Here is an 11821-nt window from a genome sequence, read left to right as displayed (position 1 = left end):
TGTTTGGTATTACAAAGTTGTTTGATTGCAAATGGGAATTCTTATTACGTCTTGTAAGAACACAACATAATTTTACTTCATTCATTTTTTTAATATAGAAAACCTGTATAAAGTGCATATCAAGTGCAGAAAAGCTGTTTTAGATGACACCTGTAAAAAACAAAAAAAACAATGGTGTTTATTCAGCCCTGAAAAGTGAAGATGCCAAAAACACAGGTCCAAGTGGGATATGTGCAGGTCCCAATAAAAGTGTGTCTATTAACAAAGCCTTCAGAATCTACACGAAGACAAAGTGGTGATAATCATAGGTCACTGTGACCAGCTTAAAAATGATCACCAATCATTCTATAAAATAGTATGTAGCTGTTACAGAGACATGATCGCAGCATCCTACTGGACGATGATGCTGATATTTCTTAACTTACTTAACTGCAGTCTAAATAGTTTACATAGGAACACATTGTTTGGCTGTCATTTAAACCAGCAACTACTAATACTGAAATAAATGTTTTTTGTGACAGTGGTGTACAGAAGACATTCAGGATCACATGTGAAAGGTTGACTGATGTCCAGCACAGTAGCAGCTAGTTTTTGAATGCTTGACATACTTATCCAGAAAAGCAGTTAAAACTATTAATCCTTTTTCTACATTTCTGTTTTTCAATCTGGTGTATGCCAAATGAAGATAGGGGTATGTTTAGGAATTCTAGATTTACATTTCATTTTATTTCAGTATATAAATCATTAAATGTTTTTTTATAGGCTTTTTTTATATAAAAGGCTGCTCTTTTAAATATAAAATTGACTGGATTAACTGGATGCACAATTTGGGAGGTACCTCCCCAAAACCTCCCTTTACACTCCATTTACAGTAATGTGATATGTGACCATGAGCTTGTTGTAAATCCTGTCCCAAAGCTGGAATTTGACAGCCTACTTTTGTGGCTATAACAGCCTTTACTCTTTTAGAAAGGCATTTTACAATATCTTAGAGACTGTGTTGGAAATTGTTTATTTAGTCAAAAAAGCATTTGTAAGGTTAAAACAGCAACAAGTTTTTCAGCGACTTCACTAGACATCAAATGTTTAAAAAAATGGTGGTGGTGCGTCAACAAAAAGAAGCAACTGGTGTGAATGTTGCATTGGCAGGTTTTAAACAATCACATATGTAAACAAACTATTGTAAACTTTAATTTTATAATTTTATAAACTTAATTTTATAATTTAGTAATGACTCAGGATTTCTTGTAGACTATCAAATATGAATTGCCTTATTGTTTTTACATAAAAAAATGAGTTTTGAGCATTTCTGTAATTAAAATTCTTTCCTGTCCAATCTAAGGCAGTTAGCTAAATTCACTTTTTTTGACAAATGAAAAACAATTCTTGTGGCATCCATATTGTTTCTCACCTAACCCACTTGAACACACTAACTTGTGAAACGGAAGCACTTGAAGGCAACATTACACCTTGTTTTTTATTGTTATTATTAAAACAGTGCAATGCAAGTGCAATAAGCACCTGCACAATATTTTAGTCCACTTTTTAACTACTCACCAGAAGGAAAGGTGTGCTGCTTAGAGATGAAAACTAGAGAAACTAAGACTCACTAGGGTCTGCACCAAGTGAAGTCACTTCCTCTGGCAGGAAACTTCTGAAAGAAACTTACACCAACAGTATTTTTTTATGATTATTGCATTGAATCTCATTCAGTATTTAAAAAAATATATATAAAGAAAATGAAACTCTGTTTTAGATGTGCCATGTGGTATCTGGTTTGAGTTGGAGAGACCTCACATGGTCTAGAACCGCCACTGTGCCATACAGCAACATGGTCCTGGCAACCTGGGTTTAATCCTCACCCCTGGTCACTGGCTGTAAGGAGTTGGGCGCATTCTTCCACTGTCCACGTGGTATTCCTTTAGATACTTTGGTCATCCCCCAAAAACATACAGACGGTGGATTGGTTGTTCTTCATACTTGGTAAAGAAATTGTTTATTATAAGTCAGAACTAAAATAACTGCACACGTTTTTTCGCCGACTGGAACTAAACTAAAGTTGTGAGTGTGTCCACACGAGTTTTTCCAAAGTTGCACACACTTCTCTCTTGGATTTTTTTCGCGGGCTAAAGAAGTCAACAGAAAACGGCGATTATTCAGGTTAGAATCGCGCGTGTTGGTTTGTTAGCATGTTTTAAGAGTTTATTTGCAACAGTTTTATGTTAGAATATACGCAGCGTCAGAACATTGTATGCTTGCTCTTGTTTAGCTAGCCAACACTAGCTTGATGCTAACTGGTTAAATCACGTATGTTTTGTTGTAGCTTAGCAACCTGTTCATTTTCTCCCCAGTTAAGAGGCTGAATTGCAGATGTGTAACTATTACACACCTAGTTTAGTACACAACAAATATTTATAGATAACAATCAGTAGACTGTCTATATAGGGAGGAGAAAATCAGGGTTTCTGTCAGTATTGGCTAAGAAATATGAACTAGAGTATCGAGTGAGCGGTTTATCACTGCGATTATTGACATTTTCACTATACACGGTATATCTTACAATCTTCATGTTTGCAGAAGTTATTGTTAAAAGCTAAACGATAGAAAAATTTAGGTCAGTAGTTTTGTTTAATCACGTGTTTTTAGGGAAACAGAATATTAAATAACGAAATATTTAAAGCCTAGGAATTTTACTTTACCTCCAGGCCGGTAAGCATGTGCCCAGGTTTCCTCTTGCTATCAAACAGGTTGTATAAAAAGACTAGAAGAGTTAAGTTTATATTTTATGACATACTGTTAAGTACAACATAATTGTCTTTCCATTTACTTAATGCTGTCCATTGTTTATGATACTAACTAATCATTTATTATATTTACTAATCAATTATTAATTTCACTAAAGATTTCATACTACTCATGGTGCACCCATCAGTCCCTTAGAAATACTGGCCTTAACGCCACTGCCAAGGAATAACTTTGGCCGCTGAGCAGACACGATTGGCCTGTGTCTGAGGGTGTGAAGGCCGATAGGGATTCACCTCCATGCCACCGCAGAAGTGATTCCTAATATCTGGTAAGGGTGCCGGCATGAATGCTAGAAGAATACGGCGGGATTAACCTGGTCTGCCCTACATCCTGAGACACTATATGACTCTGGTTGGTGTATTGATGTGGCCGACTGGTTCACACATGTTAGAATAGTCTGTGTGGGCATTGTGCAGCTTGACCAAAGCGAAAGTTGAGCAACGTAAATGGTTTTTAAAGACTACTTTATCCAGGCTGTGAATGCTTCTGGGATAAGGTGGTAATCAATCTTATATGTACTGTAATGCATTAGTGATAAACAGCAAAAGTTACATGTAGTTCATAGGTAAATGACTTGACTAGCAATAATGATATAAATTAAATATGAATACACCTTAATTTGATTATGAAAAAAAACTAATATTTGCCCAGCTTTAATACCCACTGTGTAAAAATGATTAAATAACGTTTTTACACCCTAAGACGTTTTTGAATGTCATGGTCTTAAAAGTGTAAGGATTAATCCTAAACCCAATATTTGAAGCTCAGTATATTAAGAAAGATAAGCAGCAGGTCTGTATCAGCTTTTTAACAAATCTTACACTATGCTGTGTTCTCAATGAAGATGCCTTGTCCTGAATATTGCTGTACACTTGAAATTGTTTAGCCTCAAATAATGTTTTTAGGCTGTTATAGTAGAAAAACTTAGGTGACTGCCACATTTAGCAGCCCACTTGTCATGTGTCCTTTGAGCAATTGTAAATCTGCTTTAAAGTCACTTGTTCGAATGCCAACTTTACATAGTTAGAAAGAAAATTTTACTTGTAGACCACAGTCCTATTCCTATCTGTTGTTAGAGTTGTTGTTTTACAGATCTTAAAAATGCAACCAACCAAATACTACATTTACAAAAACAAAAAAAATGTTTTTCCAAATAATCCGAAATAATCTGTATTTATAACTTTTTTTACACAGTGAAGATTGTGGAAACAGATCAGACAGACGTCATGGAGGTGGAGGACCCCATATCTGACAAATTCCGGACGCTCGTTGAGGCACTCATGGCGAAGACGACCTCGGAGATTGTGAAGGTTTTTGCGGAGGTTCTCCTCGAGACTAGAGTGGAGATTTCTCGTAGCTGGAGAAAAATTGATGAGCTGAAGCAAGAGTTAGAACAGAGAGATGAGCAGAGAGAAAAATGTGTTCTCAAAAATCAAACGACTCAAGTAACTTTCAAAAGGGAAGAAATTGAGGTACAAGTGCACCCATTACATGAAGACCCTCAGATTGCTGTTTCAGACCCCAGCACTGTTGAATCAGCAGAAACAGAAAGCCAGGTAAGTAACTAATTATGCGTTTGCCAGTGTTCAGCTTTTTATTGTTTTTGTCGCTACATAATAATAATATTTTTGATTGCATAATTTAACAATTGTAGGATTAAATGAAAGACATTTAGTTCTCAAAATAAATGTTCATAACCCCCAGCCTCAGTACTTGGAAGCAATTTTGTTAAGCTAACAAGCTTCTGACAACTCCCATGCAACTTCCCATGCAACTTCCCATGCAAAAACTTCCAGCTTGTTGAGGTTTGATGGCTTTCTTGCTGCAAATGCTTTCTTTAAATCGCTTTAAAGATTTTCTATGGGCTTTAAATCTGGAGACTGAGAAGGTTATGCCAGCATATTCTAGGACTGATTTGGTTGACTTGGAAGTGTGCTTGGGATCATGGTCTTGCTGAAAGGTCCAATTATCACCAGGATTCAAATTCACCACAAAAGGCATAAAATTCCTCCTCACATCTTGATATTTCTGTTAATCCATATCACAAAGGGGTTTTTCTTTGTTGTCCTGATTAAATGGCTAAGGCCTCTGAATGTAATTTTTTTTGGCAGATTTGCCGCTGCCCTATAAATGTGGAACAACACTCTACTTGAAAAATTATCTTACACCTGTTGCCTTTTTAGTACAATGAAATTATTTTTTCTCTTTTTTTTTTGTGACAGCTCCTTATTTTTCACCATGGTTGCAACACACCTTGAACACTTAAATATCTGGGTGGTGTTTATATAACACATTACAGCTAAAGCATATTAAGGGTTGTTAATCATGTTGTAACCCAACTTTAGGTCATGCAAAGCAATCATTAGCTGCCTGTAGGAATGCAGATACAGATGTACCTTTTTTTTCTTTAGAAATGACAAGCTAAAATTTGCCAAAGAGATAATTCTTGTTTTATCTGGTCATGTTTTTGTGCAAATTTTACATAAATAATTTTTGTTTCTTGTTTTTATTATTATTATTTTTATTTTTTTAGCAAAGTAGATTTTTGTGGGCTGCAAAAATTATTGCAGTGCAGTTTATTACATAATGTGCACTGTGTAATTGTTGTTTATGCTGCTTTTACATTGTCCAGCAAATATTTGACTTCTGCCTTTTTGCTGGCTTTCTTATAAATTCTCTAAGAGTATCTTATGACATTTTGCATGAAGCACCTGTCTGATAGAATGTGCTAGATAATGCTTGTCGTCTCAACCAGTGGCAACATTCTTTTATTTGTAGTTACAAATTCAAAAGTAGAAATTCAACATTTGAAGTGGATTTATTCATTGCAATTATATTAAATAAACATAAATGGCAAATACTTGTTTTTTCTTACTGTAGTAAGTAGATATAATATGATTTATGCACTGTGACAGTTAACCTGCATGTTTAAAAACTTTTCTAATTACTTTAGAATGAAGTGCAGAAACCTGAGAAGGCAACAGACACCAGAAAAGACAGTGCAGCAGTCCCTGGACCACTGACTCTAAGGATCACAACAGTTGGTAAAGCTGGCTTAATTTAGGTTAATTTGTGTAATTAGGTCCTTAATTATTGTAGCTCTTTTTTCCAGAAAGCACTGGAAAAAATACAAATTGTGCAAAGAAAACAGATTTTAGATATAAACATGCATAATTTGTTTAAGATTGCTAATATTAATGAAAATCCTGCCGTGCTGCTCTGAAGTACTGAGTACTGACCCATCTATTCTTAAATACATACTGTTGGTTCCTTGATAACTTAATGCTAAATTAGAATGCTGTTTTACTTTGACATTTCTGTTTGTTTGTTTTTACAGCTACAACTGACAGTGCTTCATCTTTCACCCAAAACCTAGAGGCTGAGGCTACACAGAGTATAGTTAAACCCAAAAAAAGGCATGCACAAAAATCTACTACAGAGTGCCAAACGTCCCCTGCAATCATACAAACCAAGACAAACCCAGTGGTCGACCCCCAGCAGCCATCTACAAGCACAAGCATCATATTACTTACCAAGAGATCAGAGGAGAAGGGGGCAGTAGTGACCAAGAAAACATACCTGCAAAAACACGCTTCACCTACAGATGGCAACACCACACCACACACACTTCGTGGCAGGCAGTTCCGTAGCCAAAGACCTTGTCTGTGCTGCTCCTCTGATCAGTGCTCGGACCAACAAAAAGAACCAAAAAAAAGAAACACTTCCTCTGTGGTTCCACGTGTGTCCACCTGCAGAGATTGTGGAACGACATGTCAGGACAAGACGGAGCTCAAGGGACACAAGTGCTCCATCATGTGTAACAGGTGTGGACAGTCATTCACTAGTCTAAAGACCCTGACCACTCACAGTCAGGGTGTACACACTGCTTCAAAGAGGGCGTTTCCTTATCGTTGCTACCCCTGTAGTCAAATGTTTGCAACACTTTGTGGCTGGAACATGCACAAGAGAATCCACACCCATGGATGTCTTTCTGAGACTACAAAGCAGAGCATGCCTAGCTCGTCCCATTCAATCACAGTGCCAAAAGAACTAAATGCCAAGGTGGAGGTTCGATTAGAGAGAATCTCACATGCTCAGTTGGAAGCTGCATTGTCTTCCAAAGGTTCATTGTCAATTAGTGATAAAAACATTATGAGCTCCTCAGCTTCTCCAGTGCCCTTAGCAGCAGAAACCACTGTGCCTACCGGGAGCACACTAGCTGTAGAGGCAGTCAACAATGCACCCCTGTTAAATCAAGAATCTGGAATTGAGAGTGGTGCTACAAATGTCATAGTAGGTCAAGGTTCCAGTCCTGGAACTGAGTTGAGTCATTCAGTCAAAATTTTGAGTCATTCAGATGATGTTACAGAAGGTTCTGTTATTCCAAGCCCCTCTGCTCAAATTCAGCCAGTGGAAAAAAGGACTCCATCGAAATCACTGACTTTGCGTAGAGCTTCTATGATTGATTGTGAAGAAAGCATGTCCCGTGCAAGTGATGAAACAATGGGATTCAATTCACGAAAGCGGAAACTGGCAGGTAAATGATTTAAATTCCTCAACATTCTTTGTCAGTAATTTCATACCGATAGTCACTTGAACTTGCTTGATAATTATTTAACTTTTTATTAGTCATTTTAAAGGTTATCTACTATTTTCCCCAGACTGCAATCACGACGTGTACAATGGTGTGTTCCCTGTCGAGAAAATTCTGAAATGGAGAAATAAAAAGGTAGGTCATATGAAATGAGTATTATTGGTTAGTCAGGACATGAATTCACACACAGAATTATTGTAAATTATTTTAACTTTTCTTTCTGACATGAATGGTTAACCGTTCACCACAATGTAAATCAGAATCAGAATCAGAATCAGAATCGGGCTTTATTGGCCAAGTATGCTCACACATACAAGGAATTTGCTTTTGGTTACACAGATGCTTGCAGTGCACGAAAAATACAATACAGACAATCTTATTCACACAGCTCACTCTCTCTCTAACACACACATTCATACCTGTAAACATAGAAAACATTGTAAACATTTAGCATGTGCAATTTACATTGTAATTTTAAAAAGGTGCAGTTTTGTGCAATATAAAAACTATAGAAAATATAAAAATATATAAATATGAAATGCAAGTAAAGGTGAAAATCCTGTGTATGCCATTACATAAATGAAATAGGTAGTTTTTGATGTGCAAGTGTCCCGAGTATTAACAGTACAGTAGTGTTCAATTGTTCATGAGCGTAATGGAGTTTGGATAAAAGCTTCTCTGTAGAAACTACACAATATCAACAGTTCTGAGGCATTGCTGTACTGTCGGGGTGAGATTAAGATGGTAGACATGGTTGGTAAATTGCTCTGCTCTTAAGTAAAATATCTTCCCTCAGCTGTTACGATTGAATTTAAAAGATCCTTAGAACTGACAGCAGTAGACAGTGACTTATTTGTTTGGCATTTGTTAATTTGTTATTCATGAACATCTCTAGTCGACTTAAACAGATGAGGCATAACTTCTGTAACCTCATGAACAGCCACAAGGGTCTGTGGCTATTCATGAGGTTACAGAAACTATGCCATGACACACAAAAAGCCAGGAGTAATTTGGTTTGTATCTAGTGTTGACAAACACTTCTGTTTGCATCGCTGTGAGAATAATGACATTATCTAGAGACCAAAGGAAACTCTGGTTCAGATGATAAATGTTAAATAGTAATGTTTCACTCTGTTTCCTTCATTTACTAAAGGGCCAAAATGAAGTTAGAATCAAGTGGATGCCTTGCTCATTATGGTAGGTTGTTTTCTGTATACCATTAAATCATTTATAAGGCTGGTAGCTTTTACTGCTGCCCTGATCAACCAGTAATATGACACATTTAACTAGTTCCTACACATAAAATAATTTAAACTGTCTTTTGTCAGTTAGCTAATCTTAATCGACATATTTTGTTTTCTTTCAGTGGGGCAAAATGGAAAAACACCTGGGAGCCAGCAGAAAGTTTTATCTCCTATAAGGATGACAAAAAAGAAGGACTTAAAAGCAAAGATAAGCAGAAATGATCTTTTATGTGAATACTGTAAATACGTGTTTTTAAAAAAAGATGTAGTAGCTTTTAGGTTTGCACTCACTATTCCATCTGAATTTCAAATTGTGAGTTATTTATTTAGGGACCTAAACATAAAAAAAACATGCTAGATCATTTGTGCAGCATGATTTGCTACTACATTCTGCTTAAAAAAGCAAATATGCTAATTATTACATATTTTGTTTAAGTAAGATGCACATTTGCAGACATGAGTCCATTATTCAAGGCAATTTGACCCTGACTTCATCCAAATGCAACAAATTATCCAAACAGATGCACAGTTTTTTATATATATGTTTGGGATTTTTGCACACCACTGCAGAATACATCCAGCCCTGAAACTTCCTTAGTCATTGAATATTTGTTTTTGTAAATATTTTTTTTTATTTTACACATTAATATGTCCATTTATTCTTTGTTTATAACAAAAAAATAATAAAAATTGTGGTACCAAATACATGGAATATGTGTCCTTCCACTTGCTGGAGTTGGGAGGTGCAGACTGTGAAGATTATTATTTCCATATTGCTTATTTTGTTTAAATTGTCCATTGGTTTTCAGCATCATAATTAGGAGTTTGGTTACATTTTGTTTTAGTTTTCTTATTTGCTTGGATAACTTTTTAGAGACATAGTTAGCATGACATGCGTTTTGTTTAATCTACTTGAAACATAACAGCAAGTGCAATAAATCAGTATTCACTATAATCCCTCTCAATAAAAACCCTAAGATAAACTGACTTTTTGTATTTTCTGTTTATGCAATTTTTCCCAATTTTCCTCCCAATCTAGTTGTATCTAATTACCGTAATTTGCCTCTATTGCTGAAGACCTTCACTCCTGACTGAGGAGGGTTGTGACCGTTGCACGCTCCCTTTGACATGTGTGCAGTACCGACTGCATTTTTTCACCTGCATGAGAAGATTCAAATGGGGATTCATTTCATGCACCCATCTCCAATCTCCATTATCCCCGTCTCATTGTGCAGGGGCCAGCTATCAGCCAGCAGAGGCCATAATTGGAGCAGTTGAAAAAAGCTGTGTTTAGCCGTTGTTCTGCCCTCCACAGACACACAGCCAGTTGTGTGTCTGTGTAAGTGCCCGGCCGACTGATAGCAGAGCTGAGATTTGAACTTGAGAGTTTGAGATCTCCACTCTGGTGAGCTAGCTAAACTTTTTAACCTGATTTAGGTAGCATTTATGTCACCAGGTTTGTGGCATTAATCCATGATGTCCAAGCCTGAGAAATGTATGTCTTGTCATCATCACTGACTGGGTTAAGATGAGTTGTTAATGAAAGTTATTTTTAGAGTGTTTATTACTCAAACTGTATGCTAATTTGTACATTTTTGGGTGACTATTGTATTCACAATTTTACAGAAGTCTTACTGTTCAACATAAGTCACATGATACTGTCTAATAACTAATATTAAATTGCCAGCTTACCTGTAGAAGCATTCTTTTTTTATGTCATGTCAAAGCTGTAAGACCACTTGAATCATTGTATTATTGTAATTTAATACAGCCTTAAATTTTAAAAATATGTGGTTGGTTGTTTTATTGCCAGATGTTTTTAATGTGTCATTTTTAAATTGTGATACTTTTTTCCTTCATTTTTTGCATGGCTTGGCCAGGATGTATATCATATTTACTGTTTCATTTTTGTTGCTTTAACAGACTAAATGTTACAATGAGATTTACTTCATGTTCTAATGTTAATGATTGATACCTCCATTTCTTGTGCAATTGTGCTGTTATAACCTGTAGCACTGCCTTTTTTCTCTATGAAGTGTTTTTCAGCAATTTCATGAAAATTGGCTCCTGTCTATGTGGAATTCTTTTGCCCTGATGTTTTCTCTAGTGTCTATCTCTGAGTGGCAAAGTGAAGTGATTGCATGTGACTTTAGTGGGTTTATCTTTCTGGCAATTTGTGTTTATCCAGCTGATATTGAGAGAAAAAAATCCAGTTCGTTAGTAAGAAAACTACAGAAGTGCTGGAGCAGCCATATATTAAATAAAGATTTACATTTAAATGACACATTATAAAATCTGACTCACTGCTTGATTTTAGTACTATTTCACATTACTTTCTTTCACAACAAAAAGTGTTTTCAAATAAAGCAGTAAATTAAAATCAATTTTTTTTTAAGATCAGGTAATATTTTGCTTGATGGCATATTTCTTGACATTTCTTGGTTATTTTACCATCTTCACCTGTCAACCAAAAGTTCACCAAATGGTGCACAATATGTATCATTAAGACATTTTTGTCCTAAGCATCAAATTGTCAATTTGTAATTTTACCAGAAGAAAAGGCATTCTTTATTATTTTGAATAATTTAAAATGATCTTATTAAACTGATGGTTTATTTGATAGCAGCAAATTTTTTGAAAGTTGTATGACAATTGCATTCTCTCTGAATGTGGAGGAAAGAGAAAAATTGGCCTAAGATTAAAGGTGCAACAGTTTTAAGACACCATTTATCTGTGTCTGAATGAATATGAAGTACATGCTCATTTACAAAAAAAGGCACAAATAGTCCAGGTACACTTTGCCAAAATTTGTGTTGACAAACCACAGTTCTTTTGAGTAAAGATGCCATTGTCACAAGAAACTAAATTAGCTTTTTGGTATGTCACACCAACTCTGTTTACAAAAGAAAAAAATACTGTCTACTATGAAACAGGAGGTTCAGTGTTATTTTTGGAGTGCTTTCAACCTCAGATACTGGGTGCCTTGAATCTGTGCAAGGCACAATTATGTCAGAGGACTAGGGTGAAACGTATAGGATGGGTCACCAGCAAACAATAATAACACGAAATACACATTAAAACATCACAATGGTCCAATGTTTTCTTCTTATTCATTCTTGGGTGCTTTTGAAGTGGCCTACTATGAGTCCTGATATGAATCCTATTCAATATTTGTGGA

General features: G+C 35.8%; 1 protein-coding gene across 2 annotated transcripts; it reads left to right on the top strand.

The window, feature by feature from the left end:
* The first annotated feature begins 1961 nt into the window (after positions 1 to 1961).
* Positions 1962 to 10409, top strand: zgc:66472 (uncharacterized protein LOC327494 homolog). Of its 2 annotated transcripts, none has more exons than XM_062995638.1 (7): positions 1962 to 1983; positions 4000 to 4361; positions 5759 to 5849; positions 6143 to 7342; positions 7467 to 7534; positions 8553 to 8596; positions 8766 to 10409. In XM_062995638.1, the coding sequence occupies exons 2-7, from the start codon at positions 4032 to 4034 to the stop codon at positions 8863 to 8865; spliced, it is 1833 nt and encodes a 610-aa protein (XP_062851708.1). In that variant the 5' UTR covers positions 1962 to 1983; positions 4000 to 4031; the 3' UTR covers positions 8866 to 10409. The 2 variants fall into 2 exon arrangements, with proteins under 2 accessions (XP_062851708.1, XP_062851709.1); XM_062995639.1 differs by lacking the exon at positions 1962 to 1983 and adding an exon at positions 2079 to 2160.
* Positions 10410 to 11821: the final 1412 nt, after the last annotated feature.

The sequence above is a fragment of the Trichomycterus rosablanca genome, chromosome 5 (assembly GCF_030014385.1).
Source record: "Trichomycterus rosablanca isolate fTriRos1 chromosome 5, fTriRos1.hap1, whole genome shotgun sequence".
Taxonomy (NCBI): Eukaryota; Metazoa; Chordata; class Actinopteri; order Siluriformes; family Trichomycteridae; genus Trichomycterus; species Trichomycterus rosablanca.
The sequence above is the reverse complement of the archived record's forward strand: the minus strand, read 5'-3'. Positions and strand labels throughout refer to the sequence as shown.